The sequence below is a fragment of the Borostomias antarcticus genome (genome assembly GCF_949987555.1).
Source record: "Borostomias antarcticus genome assembly, chromosome: 3".
NCBI lineage: Eukaryota > Metazoa > Chordata > Actinopteri > Stomiiformes > Stomiidae > Borostomias > Borostomias antarcticus.
The window spans coordinates 4,910,978-4,927,889 of NC_140236.1; the positions used below are offsets into that span (position 1 = coordinate 4,910,978).

General features: G+C 46.4%; 1 protein-coding gene across 1 annotated transcript; it reads left to right on the forward strand.

The window, feature by feature from the left end:
• The first annotated feature begins 1,295 nt into the window (after nucleotides 1-1,295).
• stk35 (serine/threonine kinase 35) lies at nucleotides 1,296-16,654 on the forward strand. Its single transcript, XM_084436238.1, has 3 exons — nucleotides 1,296-1,960; nucleotides 4,270-5,086; nucleotides 14,032-16,654. Exons 1-2 carry the CDS (start codon nucleotides 1,438-1,440, stop codon nucleotides 5,016-5,018), a joined length of 1,272 nt encoding a protein of 423 aa, XP_084292364.1. The 5' UTR covers nucleotides 1,296-1,437; the 3' UTR covers nucleotides 5,019-5,086; nucleotides 14,032-16,654.
• Nucleotides 16,655-16,912: the final 258 nt, after the last annotated feature.

The following is a 16,912-nucleotide window of genomic DNA, read 5'->3' on the forward strand; positions in this document are numbered from 1 at the left end:
TTCTTGCGCAGCGCGTCATATTTTTATAGTGATTTTTAGATGTGCATAAAAGTCTAAATATAACACTTGGCCCAGGCAGCCAATCAAATCATGCTAGAGGCGGTCTCTACTACTACCACTTCGTTTCTGTTTTGATGCAGTATTATCGTGAGCTATGCATACAACGGTTATAATTTTAGTTCTACTGTTAATAATATGTCACTTTATTAAAGGACCATACTGGTCTAAATATGATTTGATCTCCTCCCAAAACTAGTCACCGAACGTATATCACGAATTAAAGCTCACGTTAAAAGATATTTGCATTTTTGCGTTTTACTTACATTTCAAAAGTTGAATGTTATGGCTTCAGAACCTATTTTTAAATTGTTCCCTTGTTGTGCTGACAAACTTGCTGACAAACAATTTCAATTGACCTTCACATTCCCAGTGGTAAAGTAGCCTAGGGTACTCCTTTAATCCTAGTCAAATTCCTAGTATGTGTGAACCATATACAAGGCAATAAACAGATCTTGAGTCTTGAGCCTTAAAACGGATCAATTTACACAAAAACAAGCAACTCCGAGCAAAATGAATTAAATTAAAATGCATAAGATTAAGGATAATATATTTAATCTTCCTGTTTTGTCTGTCTATGGCGTTATTTATCCAGTTCCCAATGTCCGTTGTAAAGTCACTTGCATGCTGGATTACACGTGTCCACTGAACCACCCCTGAGTACACGTGAAAATACATGCTGCTGAAATGGATCTACTCAAAGCACAAGCTTGGATGGCATGAATGAAAATAAGACACATGAATAGAGTATTTTAAGTGCATTTTCTCATAATGAAGATTTAAAAGAACATTTAGAAATCTAGTACGATGATACAATCACCAGTATTATTAGTACAGAAATCAAAATAAAAACAAGTCTGGCGTGCTCTGACTAAACTCCACCCCTGTGGCTATAGTTGACTTTCCCTCATTTGCATGTAGTGTGGCCGTACTTATCCGTGTGTGCTACCTCAGATAACATAACATGTTGTCCTAATGATTTTGAAGTATGGCACACGATTTATTGTTGTTGTTTTTTTAACTATACAATATATCATGTTCGTTTTATTATTGAGAGTAACCATGCCTAGATTAATTTAGGGAGCTTCAATATACAGTCTGTCCACGCACCTGCGAGGTTTCGGAGATGGATCAGTCGGAACAAGCCACTCCCCCCGTTCTTCTGTAGGCTACTTTGCAGGCTGACGTTTGTTTATGAATCTAAACTCTTTCAAAGAGGGTTGAGAGGATAATAGATTTTCAGCATCGGAACATTAAACCAATCGACTGACGTTTAATCCACAATCATTAAACGTCAGTAGTTCAAACTTTAGTTTGAGGCAAAGTGATGAAAGATACAAACCGTTTTGCTACACACTTATTGACAACAAAGAAGAAGTCATGGATATTTGCAACGGGAGGCGGCGAAAGATAAGGAGCGCGCGGGCCTGCAGGAGACAAGAAGCCCAGAACACCAACGTGAAGATGAAACGGGATGTGGGCAAGGTGCTGCGGTCGCTCACGGTAGAGAACAACAACAACGAGGGCATCGATGTCCCTATGGAAGAGGACTGCTTCACGATTAACTATTTCAAGAACGAGAACCTCGAGCATGCTCTGGTTATGGCGCCGCGGTATAGCTTGTTGCGGGAGGTAGGAAGGGGCAGCTATGGGGTGGTTTACGAGGCCATTGCCCGGAAGACTGGGGCGAGGGTTGCGGTTAAGAAGCTCCAGTGCGACGCCCCTGAGAACGTGGAGCTCGCCCTGGCTGAGTTCTGGGCCCTGGCAAGCTTGGAAAAGAAGCACGAGAATGTGGTGCAGCTCGAGGAATGTGTGCTACAGAGGAATGGCATGGCCCAGAAGATGAGCCATGGGAATAAAAGGTCTAAGCAGTATCTGCGGCTAGTGGAGACTTCACTCAAAGGTACATATTGCAACGCATTGCTACAATATGTTAACTGTATCAATGGTTATAGGCCTACTATAGCCTCTGATCATGAATTGCTTCAATGTGACGGAAATAGAAATGACATAAAGAAGAAACGAAAGATCAGTAGAGCCCATGGCAAGCTAAGTTAGCCCATTGATTCCAAAAGCTAATTGTGCATTTGATGGCCAATTTCAATGTAGATGATCTACGGAGATAAGACAAACGTGTTGTTAGCCTACTTTTCAACCAAAGGTTGTCATTTAGGCTATTTACATCATGCAATAGGCTAGGCTACTATAGTTGTTATTGTTTTGAATAGCAACAGCTTTGTTAGCAATCATGTCCATCGATAATTATTGATTAGATAAATCATTTTCGTGTTGCTCTGTGTTGCCCTTAACTTATCAGGACAAAGATTTCGAAATATGGACGTAGCCTATGCCCCAGCCTGGCCTATAGGTTGGAGTTGCATAAGCACGCAGTGTGCTATTCCTAGCTCGCGAGAGAACACGGTGTACTAGCTGGCCATACGTTAACCCATTCCTAGCTGCAGGCATGTAAATGTACATATTAGATAACAAAGTTGGGAATATACGTTATTCAAGGCATTATTCAAGGCATTATATATATATGTTATTCAAGGCATTATTCAAGGCATTATATATGCATTACTAAACCTGCAGCTCCATTTCAACTATTATATTTCTATATTCTAACCAATACAATTTGATCCAATTATTGGGTCATATTGGTTTACTAGATTTACTTATCACTTATTACTAAACAACAGCTTTCTCTATCTTATACATGCATTGATGGTATAATGCTGGATCTAGCTTTTAGTCTCGTAATAGTCAAAGCAGTGAACCTTTGCTGGCCTTCTATTTAAAGTGTTATGTAAGTGTCACCATTACAGCCATTGCTCCCCAATAATTGAAATATTAATCTGGACCTGACATCTTTGTTGCAATCATTTGAGAAAGCAAAGGAGGCCTCAGTCTTCTAAATATGAACATGGATGTTTTTAGTATAATATCTGTTTAACACATGTTGAACTATTGTTCCAAGTTCACCTATTGTCATGCCTGTCGATCCCTATGTATGATCCCGGTGACCCATTAATGAGGAAACTAATAACATGGTCCAATGTAGCCCAAACAAGTGGAAATGGTGGCTCAAAATTATTTTATGCACAGTCAAAACTCAGATCATTTGTTAGGTTGTTGATTCTGCTGGTATGCTCGGGCTGTAATGTAGTCCAAGCCTGGATGTTGTTGAGACTAGAGGGACTCGACCTTTGACAGCCTTTGAAGAACGGACTGTTCGTCTCCTGCATAAGCACACTTCACCCTTGTGATAGCTCTCAAATCTGCCTACTCAGCGTAAGCAGCCATTGTGGGGCACAGACAGATTACCTGTGTTTGCACTGCGCTGAATTCTTTGGACACAGTCCCAGTCCAGATAGCCCCGTCACGCTCACTGTAGTTTTTTTAAGCAACACGTCCCATTGGTTCACTGGCCAAAGTTCAGTCAGAGAATGGGGAGTGTTGGGTAAGTATATTCAAACCAAGCTGAAAGTTATCCAATCAAATTGCCCGAACTTCTGTTTTGATTTGAACCGACCTGAGCAACGCACATGCCGAGTACGGCCGATGGCTCTGCGTTAAAAGCACTCTAGTCTGGTCTAGTGCCATATGTTGGTCAAACTCTGCTCTATCGTCACAATCACATCTGGACCAAGTTTGAGAGAGTTTGTTTGTCTGGGCGCACAGGATCCTCCCTACACTGGCTCTTGCGATTGTTGTTTAAAGGCACTTTGCAAGATGTGGATAAGCCTGAACCACCTCTTCACGAAAGTCCCCTGACATAATAAGCTTTGAGGAGCTGTCCCCTTTATCAGTCAAGGTTACTGTGAGTGAGGTTGTTGACACGCATTTATTATGTAGGCTATATCTCTATTGGCTGCTGGGCATAGGAACCACTGAGTGTGTAGGAAAAGGAAAGCATCACTTGGCCAACTTTGTCTCCGTACTCATGGATCCCTCACTGTCATGGATGTTAGCGGCGGAAAAGCACCGTGGTCCTTCCCAGATTCCTTTGCGCTCCCTTTTGGTCTTTGTTCATCCAGGGTTAGGGAGGCGGAGCTACGACGAGCGCCCCGTCCGAGGCCGCCGCCACCCAGATTATATAAGAATGGCCGGCCATGGCGTGACAGAAGGCAGCCAAGTTCGCCTGCCAAACCTTTGACTGATGTGCTGCCCCCCCCCCCCGTCCCTCCCCCTCTCCCGTCCCCTTGTCCCCAGGCGAGCGGATCCTGGGCTACCCAGAGGAGCCGTGCTACCTGTGGTTCGTCATGGAGTTCTGCGAGGGCGGCGACCTCAACCAGTACATCCTGTCGCGGCGGCCCGACCCGCGCACCAACAGGAGCTTCATGCGGCAGCTGACCAGCGCCGTGGCCTTCCTCCACAAGAACAACATCGTCCACCGCGACCTCAAGCCCGACAACATCCTCATCTCCCAGAAGTCCGGCTCGCCCGTGCTCAAGGTGGCCGACTTCGGCCTCAGCAAGGTGTGCGCCGGGCTGGGCGGCGCCGGAGGGAAGGACGGCGAGGACACCTGCGCGGCGGGCGGCGGCGGCGGCCACAACAAGAACAACGCGGTCAACGTCAACAAGTTCTGGCTGTCGTCGGCCTGCGGCTCGGACTTCTACATGGCGCCGGAGGTGTGGGAGGGCCACTACACGGCCAAGGCGGACATCTTCGCCCTGGGCATCATCATCTGGGCGATGCTGGAGAGGATCACCTTCATCGACGCCGAGTCCAAGCGCGAGCTGCTGGGCACGTACGTGCGGCAGGGCACCGAGATCGTGCCCGTAGGGGAGGCCCTCCTGGAGAACCCCAAGATGGTGCTCCACATCCCCCAGAAGACCCGCAGCTCCATGTCGGAGGGGGTGAAGAAGCTGCTCCAGGACATGCTGGCGGTCAACCCCCAGGACCGGCCCGACGCCTTCCAGCTGGAGGTGCGGGTGGACCAGGTCACGTGCGCCGCGTGACCCCCCCCCACCCCGACATTACCCTTTACAACCCTCACCCAGTCAGAGAAGACCTCTTCTTTTAACAGGTAATTGTTCTAGTTCCTCTCACACACACACACACACACACACACACACACACACACACACACACAGCAACTCCACACAGACAATCAATATCAATCGCATAATAACAATCACACTTTTATTTCACTCGCTCGCTTTGCATTCGTTGAAGCTGAACCCTGTTGAACACACACTGTTGACACGCTTTAAGAACCTTTAATCCCATGTCACTGTTGACCCTTTGCACTCTCCGGGCCTTTACTGTTAGCTGTTATGTCACTAGCTTTCAGGAAATGCCGTCCTGTTCCTTTTGAAGCTGCGTCACTGTGAAGGGATTACCAGCTTTTCACTGATACTTAAATCTGTGAAATCTATACGCTCCTCGCTAGCTTGGCTTTAAACTCCCGACAAATTGTTCTTGTCAGCGATTTGGCCTCTCTCCCCTCCGCCGTCTCTCCAGTCAGACCCAGGATAGGAACAGATCATACAGAGACTCGGGCTGCCAGTTTAAAGCCCCACACAGCCTGTCAGCTTCAATACAAACACGCCGTGTCCAGACGGGAACAACAGAGTTCCTCTCATCTGGGTTGGTCTCCGCTGACGTCTCCGCGCATTGTTTTTCTGTTTATACTGCCACATGTCCTCACCGCACCTTCCTCCCTCTCTCTCTCCCTCTCTCTCTCTCTCTCTCTCTCACACGCTTTCTCTCTCTCTCTCTCTCTCACACACGCTTTCTCTCTCTGTCTCTCTCTCTCTCACTTTCTCTCTCTCTCACTTTCTCTCTCACGCTTTCTCTCTCTGTCTCTCTCTTGCTCTCACTCTCTCTCACACACTTTCTCTCTCTCACTCTCTCTCTTTCTCTCTCTCTCTCACTTTCTCTCTCGCTCTCTCACACGCTTTCTCTCTCTGTCTCTCTCTCGCTCTCACTCTCTCACACACTTTCTCTCACACACTTTGTCTCTCTCACTCTTTCTCATTTTGTCTTTGTCTCTCTCTTTCTCATTTTGCCCCCCCCCCCCCTCTCTCTCTCTCTGGTTTTATGCAAAACCCTGCTACTTGCCCTGAGGGCCAAAGTGTACCCAGTGTGTTTGCCAGTGCCAGTCAGAAAGCCCTCCCTCCCTCTGGCCCACATAGCAGCGCTCTTTCATAACACTCCACATCATCCCCCCCAAGGGCCTTCAGCACTCTGTATGCTGCAGATGACTAGATCTGCTTGCCTCAACACCTTTCCCAACCCAACCCTCTTATCCCTGTGTGTGCGTATACGTGTGTGTGCGTGTCTGTGTGTCTATGAGGCTAATTGAGTTTTGGGACCCACACACCTTGTGTGCCTTGCTTACCCGTCACGTATACTCAGTCCAATCATTTCTTGTTTACCGTCAACGCCACCGGTTGTCGGTTCGACCTCTTTGCCCTGCAGGCTTCACCTGCCTGATTAACCGTCCTCTGTTTGTCAGGGTGTGGGAGCATCTAACTGAACTCCAATGCCAGCAGCGCTTAACGGCTCAAAGTCATGTTATGTCAAGCCAACGTCATAGTATGTCTTATCAAGTTTTTATGTCAAGCCTCACTTGAGATAAAGAGAGAAATCTTTTCCATATCTCTCTGTAGGCGAGGCTGCGCCCATTCCTTGTGGCATTAGCACCTTGGGGGAAACGCTATTGTCAGCTAGCTAACTAACACGTACTCTACCGTAGCGTGCGGTGGACATGGCTGACTCACCAGAGAGATGACAGATCTGGGAAATGGGGCGGGGCCTTATGAAAGCTCACAACTCCCCTGTGACGGGAATGAATGATGGGCGTACCGTGGCGTTCTGTAGAAAAAGTTCCCCTTAAGGAACTTGATTGTCTTGATCTGCTAGACACACACAGCCCTTCCCATGCGTCATTTTCTATGGAAGTTGTTAAAGATATAAGTCGCTTAAGAGTCCAGGTTTAGGCTTAATCTGTGTGGGGAAACCGCCCGGAATGGTCAGCGACCTCGACCGCTACTCTGAACTTGAACTCTATTGACTGGAGCCAAGGTTTTGAATTAGTTGAGAAAAGCTGTACTACCTAATTGACAACCCCCTCCCCCAATGTGGCCCTGGGTTAACCCTTCACCCCCCCTCCCCGTCTCTCTGGACTTGGGTTAACCCTAACCCCCCCATAACCTGCCTGATGGCCGCCAGCTGGCCAGGGGGCTTTCAGTCGCTCCGGAGGCGCTGTTGTGTGCCACCGTCAGCCGGCACAGAGCGCCCTCGTTCTCTTCCAATGGGAAACTGGGACAGTTCTTATGCAACAAGCCCCCTCACCTCCCCGCCGCCCGCCCCGCCCCCCCCCCCCCCACCCCGTCCGAGGGGAAAATCCGTCATGTCAGGGGGCGGGGGATTAGCGCAGGGAGGAGGGGGGGGTGTTTGAATGGAGTGTGCGTGTGTGTGGAGGGGGGGTAGGATATGGGGGATTTTAACCAGGTGCAAAATCCTTTCAGCACTCTCAAATCAGCGAGAGCATTTTGAGGCTGTGACGTGAAACTGAGACGATCACCACCAGGTTGACACACGCGCACACACACACACACACACACACACACACACACACACACAAACACAGAGTGTCCTCCCGATTGATTGTTTTCGGGTAGCGTCCCCTCCCCTGACAGCAGTACAGCACGCGTGACGTCAGCCTTTGATGTCAGGGTTGCGCTCGCTCACCCTCTCTCTCTCGCGCTCCTCTGCCCCTCCCTCTCTCCCTCCCTTTCTCTCTCTCTCTCTCTCTCTCCCTCTCACCCTCTCTTGCTCCTCTGCCCCTCCCTCCAATCACTCTCCCTCCCTCTCTCTCTCACTCCCTCCCTCACTCTCTCTCTCTCTCCCTCCCTCCCTCTCTCTCTTTCTCGCTCCTCTGCCCCTCCCTCTCTCCCTCTCTCTCTCTCTCTCTCTCACTCCCTCCCTCTCTCTCCCTCTCTCTCTCTCTCCCTCTCTCGCTCCTCTGCCCCTCCCCCCCATCACTCTCTATCCCTCTCTCCCTCCCTCCCTCCCTCCCTCTCTCTCTCCCTCTCACCCTCTCTCGCTACTCAGCCCCTTCCTCCAATCACTCTATCCCTCCCTCTCTTCCTCCCTCCCTCCCTCCCTCCCTCCCTCCCTCCCTCCCTCCCTCCCTCCCTCCCTCCCTCCCTCCCTCCCTCCCTCCCTCCCCTGGTAGACAATGCGTCTGCTGCCCGTTCTCAGAGAGAGCTTACTGCAGCTCACGCTTAGAACATTTTGTCCTCTCGCTGCTCACCAGCCTGTCCTCACGTCTCAGTCCTCTAAACCAGGCCAGTGCGCTCTAGCACGGCTGTTTTGGGACGGGCTTGTCCATTCTGGAAGGTTCATTTTGTTTACTTTTTTTTATTTTTTTATGTGTTTTTTATCGACAGTGCAGGCAGCATTTGTCTGAGCCTGGGTTTTTTTTTTTTCTTGAATGTGTAATCGCTTGAGAAGCTGTGGAGATATCATGTAAAAATGAAGGTCTCATAATAACCATGAGAATAGAACAAGATGCTGCCCATGGGGTCTCTCCCTGTATGGGTAGCATACTGTAAACAAGCAAGTACACGAGCACAAGTTGTACAAGTTAGACTTAACCCCAGTCTTCCGTCTGTCTGTCCCACCAGATCCATGTCCTTGGACATATAGTGCACTTTAGAGCCAGGCTATTGGGGGAAGTTTACACTAAGCTGTCTCACCTCTCTGTGCCATTGGCTTCTGTGGAAATGCAGTTGTTTTGACGGCGGTTTGAACGTATGGTACGGTATGTTCTACATGTGTCCTCTGGGCATGTCACAGCTGCGTATGTATAGAAGCTTGTTATCAGGGACCTGGCTGCTCTGTTTGCTTTGTGTGTGTGTGTGTGTGTGTGTGTGTGTGTGTGTGTGTGTGTGTGTGTGTGCTTCTGTGTGTGTGTGTGTGTGTGTGCGCGCGTGTGAAGAGGCCACCGAGGGACTCAAAAACGCCAGTAGGGGGGCAGCTTGTTTGGCAGGGGACTGGATCATTTACGTAACAGGAGTGCTTTAACTGTGTGTGCTGAGTTGAGGACTGCATGGGGCTGGTTAAAAACGGCCCTGCAGGCTGAGAAAGTAGCAAAACTTTGATCTTTTCCCAAGATGCCTCACTGAAGCCAGAGCCAGCACAGGAAAAGCCATTTTGATTGTTGTTCCAATTCATTCATTATTTCACATATCGACGATATTTGTCATGGATTATCTCAAGCGGAAAACATCTGAGTAGACAGTTGAAACAAAAACAACAATTCAACAATGCCAGCGGGCAAGTTAATTAGTAAAGCAAACATGTCCCGTTTTCTTTTAAGCAATATTCCAATGTTGACTATGAATTAGCACCTCTGCGTTGTCCTCTGCCCAGCTCTGGGGGTGGGGGGGGGGGGGGTGAACGCAAGACCCCCTGCTGTGCCCTATGATAACTGGGGAACCTTTGTTTTTCCACTCCCCCACCCCTTTTGAGAGGAGCATGAATGACTGGTCATGAAATTGCATCCAATGGATCTGCTTCTAGAGCCCCCCCCCCCCCCCCCCCCCCCGCCACCCCCTCCCTCAGGGTCCCTCTGCCCCAGGCTCTGTCTGTGTCACTGTCTGGTCATCGCCCTATCCCAGCCTCTCATACTGCGTCTGTACAGCTAGTCAATCTCCCGGTGCTTTTTGGTGTCAGCTTCAGCTTCTCTAGATAAACCTATATGCTTACAGTCAGTCAGTCCGTCTTTGTAGCTGTGGCTGTTTTGCATTGTTGTAAGCTTCAGTTCAGCCCCAGCCCAGGACTTTTAAAGTCTAAATGATGTATGAGAGAGGTGTGATCAGCAGCTGCAGAGGTTGGGAGCACTTAAGGGGCTCAGTGGTACTACATACTGACTTCACACTGTTAGATTTAAGATGAGGTAGGTAAACATTCAGCCAGCCTTAACCACAATCCACCACAATCCTGCAATTCTCCCCCCCCCCCCCCCCCACTCCATGGATGCCAAATCCCTTCAACATGTGTCTGTGTGCGTGTGTGGATTACCTGAGGCCTGGAATGGGGAAACTCACCAACAAAACAACTGCTCAGCCAACAGTCAGTTTGTAGCTGTCTGTTTATGGTTTCCTACGTTGCCCTTCTCCTTGCCTGAGTTCAGTAATGGTCTAGGGCGGTGTGGTACAGAGAGCTAGATAGAACCGGTTTGGGGGCTTGGTAGAGGACTGGATTCCTCTGCTGCTTTTAATTGCTATGCTTACGGCCTCTCTCTCTCTCTATCTCTCTATCTCTGTCTGTCTCTGTCTGTCTGTGTCTGTCTGTCTCTCTCTCTCTCTCTCTCTGTCTCTCTCTCTCTGTCTCTGTCTGTCTCTGTCTGTCTCTCTCTCTGTCTCTGTCTGTCTCTCTCTGTCTCTCTCTCTCTGTCTCTGTCTGTCTCTGTCTGTCTCTCTCTCTGTCTCTCTCTCTCTCTCTCTCTCTATCCATCTATCTCTCTCCATCTACCTCTGAACTAAAACGTTGTCAATGATGCCTTGTTGTATAATTGCAGGAGTTATTTGGCATAACCTGTGCAATAGGTGGACAGAGCTGTTCAAACTGCAGAGAAAGAATCATTCAACCTAGTTGAGTGTGGGAGGATGATGGGACTTGAAGTTGACCTCTCAGTAAATGAGTCACAGTTTTATTAGGAGGTGCCTCCTTTCACTCGGGCAGGTAATATGCAGGTAATTACATGGTGTCATATCCTGAGGTAGACCTATCCCCAAGCCTGTTCTTTGGACGTGCAATAAAGGGCAAACTTTCATTTCCTGAAACTCTGTATACCGTATCAGTTTAAATTAATATTCTGGTGTAAAAACATGATTCTTTCAACGCTAGTCTGTTGATCTGTGAGGCACTGTGATCTAAGATGCTACATATTTACAACAGCCCTCATATTTACAACAGCTCTCATATTTACAACAGCTCTCATATTTACAACGGCTCTCAATCTCATTGGGATTTGTTTTGGTTTGCACAAAATGTCCTTGCTCGTAAAAAACAAAACAAAAAAAGCCAATGTTCTTTTCCTATCTTGGATGGTAGAGCGCTATTAGAATGCCCTGGGAGGCTCAGGGGAAGCCAGGCCCACGACTTCCCGAGGATACCAGTCTATACTGGTTTGAACCAGGTAGTCCTTCTGGGTCCGATCTGCAACATCTGGGCGTGGGGTGCGACACAATGAGGCTCAGTTTCCTCAAGTCCCTCTGGTGGTCACGACGCTCGCCTCGGTTCCTGCTGGAGCTGTGATCACAGATCATCAACAGCTTGTGTGTTGTTGTGGGGGTTTTGAAGTTTACAGTGGCAATCTCAAACTTTTCAGTTGAGTTATTTTTGGCAACGCCTAGGGTAATTTCAGGTGAGTTTCCCAGTGATCACTTGTGTGGCGTGATGTCAGCAGACCTGGCAGCACGTTGGCCACGTCACTATGAAAAGAGTTTTGCTAGTAGCTAGCTAAGCTACACAGACGCATGTATAGTCATGCCACTATCGGTTTCAAGTTAGCTGTCTGTGATATTAATCTAGCTTGTGTTACATTTACCAAATGTGAGTAATTACAGTTTATGTTGCCTTTCCTGGTCATAATGTTCAGCCTAGGTTGTTTATCTAGTCTAGGTTGGCTAGCTAATTACATTGTCATCAATTGCATTACAAAAAGCACATCAACTGATGGCTATAATATTGATATGTACATGAATTAAAACATGTTGACAGTGTTGTTGTCTTGATTAGTTAGCCTTTTTGGAACCTGTGTAACATTTCTTTAATATTCCCTCAGGGATCAATAAAGTTCTACCTACCGGAATGTAACATTGTGCTACTTTGTTGTTTTAACATGCATGTAAACTAGGGCTATCATCGAGTTAATCACAATAAAGTAGGAGTATTTACTTTTTCTGGGGGGGGTTGTAATTGCCTACATGTGTGGTGTTAGAATAATGAAATGCAGGACAAATTAGGAGCCTGACATTCAGATTCAGGGGCGGGAGTCGGCTTGTTAGAGGAATCAGAGTAGTTTTTTTTACTTAAAAGACAGGTTCGGAATTTAGCATTAGAAGCCATGTTATGAGGTTATTTACGATCATATACAACGGCCGATTTCAAAGTTTTGTCAAGCGGTGCACTCCCGAGATATAGCCCGTCGCCACTAACACACTTAATGGATCCATAGGTGCATTAGACAAAACCCCTCAAAAACACAAACTTGTTTTCAAAGACAGGAAACGCACCGAGTGGTCACTGGTGTCTGTTGATGGGGGGTACGCTGAATCATTATTGTTTTATGTCAATCGACGATACATAGGCTAGTAGCAGAACCAACATAAAAAGTTTGAGACTGCCACTTAAAATATTTTAATTATTGAATTATCGGCTTTTAATTGAGTATGAAAAAGTGTAACTGTGCAGGAGGGGTAGAGATGTTAGAACTGGGTGTCTTTCAAACACGGCCTGTACCTTGTTCTGTCAGTTATGTAACCTCTCGTGCTGGTATGTTACTCCAGCGTGGGAAGCGTGCCAGCAACATATGTTACCCCCTCCTAAAACGGCTCTACCTGAGAACAGGCTCTTCTCTGTCTCCAGCTCCAACAGCCTCCATGCTGATTCATGACAGCTTTCCACAACATACTACCAACCCCCCCCCCCCCCATAGTATGCTCTTCCAGCTGTAGTTACCTGGGAAGTACGTGTCCTCCATATATGGTCATAGAGCTTCCTCCGCATGCCTGTGTGTGATAGGAGATGGAGGGGGAAGTCTGATACCCCCCCTGGGCTGGAGGGCGGAGTCTAATCATTAATGGCTGCCCCTCAGGCTGCCAGCGGCAGGATGCCTTACAGCCACAGGCAGCTGAGTGCTGACTTAAGAGGCATTGAAGGAAAGGGGCACTCGCGTGAGGAACTCCAGGGGCCTCGGTTATATAAGAGGAAAATAGGCTAGGCTGTAGAGAAAATGTTGCTTGGCTCAGTGAATTTTCTCTGGCACAGATATGAAGAGTTTTGAAATGTAGGTTGTCTGATAAATAGGATTTTATAGATATTAGGAGCTAGAAGGCGCGGTCGTGGATGACGTTCAAGCAGTTTTCTGGCCTGTTTTCCCTTTGAAGAGATTTCTCCTTTAAGCTTAATTGAAACGGAACTGGCCCACTTGGGCGCCTAGCCTACCATGTGCTAGGGGTTACGCAACCCATACACCAGGCTTTGCTTGCTTATATAACATGTACTCGGTTATTAATAGAGGGCATCATGAAAATTAAAAGGATCTAGGGTACGTCATAAGGCGTTTGTTTATTTGAGTATTACATAATGAAGTAGTTTGTAAAGCTGGCTAAGTGACACGTGACACACACAGATCAGTTAACCCTTTGTTTATACCACCGCATTGAGAGTGTGAGATACACACTCAGATTCAATGTTACGAACAGATGGTTTATCCATGGGGCCCACAATGATGTACTGTATCCTCCCAGGCGCGCGTGGCTTTAATGACCTTATATAACGCAACAGGTCTATATTTACATGTATGCATGTCATTCATGTTCGGGGGTAGCCACTGGAGTTTGTAACTACACCAGTAATGCTGCCTGATTTCTCTTAATTTTGTTTGCCAGCAGACCTGGAGTGCGTTCAAATTCTGCGAACGTTTGCGAACGTTAGCGAACTATTTTCCGTTAGCTTTGTGTTCGACGCAAATGTTTGCTAACAGAAGCTAACAGTCTGGAGAGGTAGTTCACTAGTAATGGAACGAGGATTACAATGGACCCAGGCTTACTAGAGATGTGCTCCCAGATGGGGATTGTTGCGTTTATGCGAACTATTTGGAACGTTCATTAAAAGCCATTCAAATGTGACCGTTTGGAGAAAACATGTTTGCGACGAATTTGAATTTGAACGCACCCCTGTACTCTGTGTGCTGACGTCCAACCTCTGCTTTTCTCTTCTTCTCTGCAGATTTGTTTACTGCGTGAATGTGGAATCCCCATGTCTGTAGAGAGATGGAAAAAGGGACACCAAGGAATCTCTGAACTGTGAAAACGTCCCCCATCGTGAAGAAAACATATGAGAGTACACAAGGAGCAGACCGGCCCATCCCAAAACCCAGGACACCACAAACACTATGCAATTAAGTGATATGGGAAGTCAGGTTCCTAAATGCCCTCCCCATTCTTAAAGTTGATGGAGATAACATTTTTATGTACATGAATCATTTAAATGAATAAAATAATACATCCACAGAGATTTTAGTAAGGTGCGGAATAAAAGTATTGCCCCCCCTCCCCCCCAAAAATGATTATATTAATATCATTTACATTTTTTTACAGGTCCAAAATCAATGTTTTGTTTATCTGTCTGAGATATCAGACTGAGAGATTGTTCACCACCCCTAACAAGGCTTGTGGTGCCACACCGTATCTCTGTGTCCCGAGCAATCAAGAGTCCTAATACTATTGGCTGTTTATTTTATTTTATCATGATTCATCTACATAAAAAAGTTCTCTCTAGCACCTTTAAATTGGAGGTTATCATGATCATGATCAAGCTAATAACTTTCACCAGTGACATCGGCCAGTTGTGTCAGTGCGACAGAACTGGCTTCACTGGGTAAGTTTGGATTCCTTCAGTTGACAACTCTATATTGTGTGAGGACCTGCCCTGCAGGAGAGGCTGGCATGGTGCACTGTGTACCTACTATACTATACCAGGGTAAAGAAGGGAGTGCATTTAACTAACAGTGAAGAAGGGACTTGCATACTGTGAAAGTGTAATGTGAATATGTTAGTTACACAGTGTCCCATGTTCCAACTCAATGTTGATTTAATTGGCATATACAGAGCATATTCCCTCCCTATACATCCTTGTGCCTTACTTTACCTTAATCAAATTAAGGTGTAACCAATTTGATTCACGAATAATAAACTTTTTGTTTTCTTTTTGCATATTATTTGCCCCTCTTAGCAGGCTTATCAGTTTATATTTTTGTGCATCTGAAGCCAAACGGTGCCCTGTCCCCTTTTGACAGTATAAACTAGTTTGATGGGCATTACCCTTAGTGCTGAAACCAAATTGTACCATATTTTGGGGTAAAAGAAGTTCCTTAATCGGTTAAAGGGTGTTATTTATCCCAGTATTACATTCTATGTAAAGTGGAATATTTAATTTGGCTATCATGGAAAGTCTTACATTTGTATGTCGCTTACCATTATATTTTTGTTGAACGCGGATGTAAGGAATTAATTCCAAAATGTCATTGTTGGCTACATGAGCCTTGTATGGTTTCAATGTGGGTTTGTGCTTGAAAAATCAGGACTTTAACCGAATTCAAATTGTATTGTACAATTTATTCAAGGCACTGCTTTGTGGTCTTGTGCCATTTATAGGGAAAAGTTCCGAATTCCTCGTAATGTCTTTTCTTTAATTGACTTTGGATATTATTTTCTCAATGCGTTGTTTCATAAGAATGACCATTTAACTGTAAATAATGTTATGGGATCAAAAGGATAGTTGTCATCAATCTTCTGACCTTTGCGATTTAATGGTTCTTCAATGTTTTCAGGTGCTTCACTTTAGGAATGTTCACTCTTTTTCGGATTTGGATTGGAAAATGTTACTCCCGAGTTACACCCAAGCAAGGGTCACAATATCAGCTGGAAATGGCTCATTTTCAGACCAGTACAGCTGCCTAGCTGAAGCACCTCTCTTTGTATGGCGGCGTCAAAAAACAAACAAAAAAAAAAAACGCTAGACTGTCACTCAATGCTTTGTATAACTTTGTCGAGGCATCTGTTGGTTTCTCTCTGTGTTTGATAAGAGGTGCGCGTACCCAGCGCATCATGCCATCGAGAGCACTGCGTGGTGCCACGTTCCTCGGTTCTCCACTGAGCCAGTTGTAGTCGTGACCTCCAGCACCGTAGCACAGTATGACGCGAGCCGTGTTGGAATCACAAGTGAATGGACCTGTACACCCCCAGGCACTCAAGCAGTGTCAAGATTGACCGTTTTTTTTTTTTTTCTTTCCCAAACACTACCACCCTGACCAAACTACCTTCATGGATTGTAAAGTGAGATTTTAATAATGATCCTGTGTAATGTTTTCCCCCCAAAACGACGTAATCTCTGTTCAGGCTACGGGCAATCTGCACCACATAGGTCATTACCAGAAGCTTACCCTGCAACGCAGTCGTCCCATCGACAAACACCAACATGAACTGCATGATTGTACCCACTGTTCACAATCAACTCGGATTAAACTGCATATTGGGCATATTGTCCACGGTCTGAACTAGCTTCATAGGATTATCACATGGTGTTTGACGGTGTTTGCCGACTGGTTTGGCTGGTGATTACTCTGTGTTACCTTTAAGAGTTAAAGCAACCAGCCTTCTTATTTATTAGGCAGTGTAGCACGATATGCTCTAGTTTACAGCTACGCAACACAGTGACACACACGCATTGAGCGTTTTGATATTCTGGTCCTACCTCATTCTCTACACGTCTGGAAGGTCTCCTTCCCTCTGACAGTTTCCTTGTACGTAACCGTTTCAATGTAGACTGGTTTCAGTCTACCTTCATTGGGTTCAGGGGGCAATTTCTTTAGTTTTCCTCCACCAAAGGAAATCGGGGGGGGGGGGGGGTATAATATTCTTTTGACCCCTGTATGTTAGTGCATGCGTTTGTGCGTGTGTTTAGGCATCTGTCACACATGTACCAGTGCCCACCACCACTGGGGCACTCGCCACAATTAATTTTTCCTATTGCCAAGTATATTTAGCTTTGTACATAAAAAAAAAAAAAAAACTATGCTTGGTGTCTCAATGACAGTATAGTCTATTCT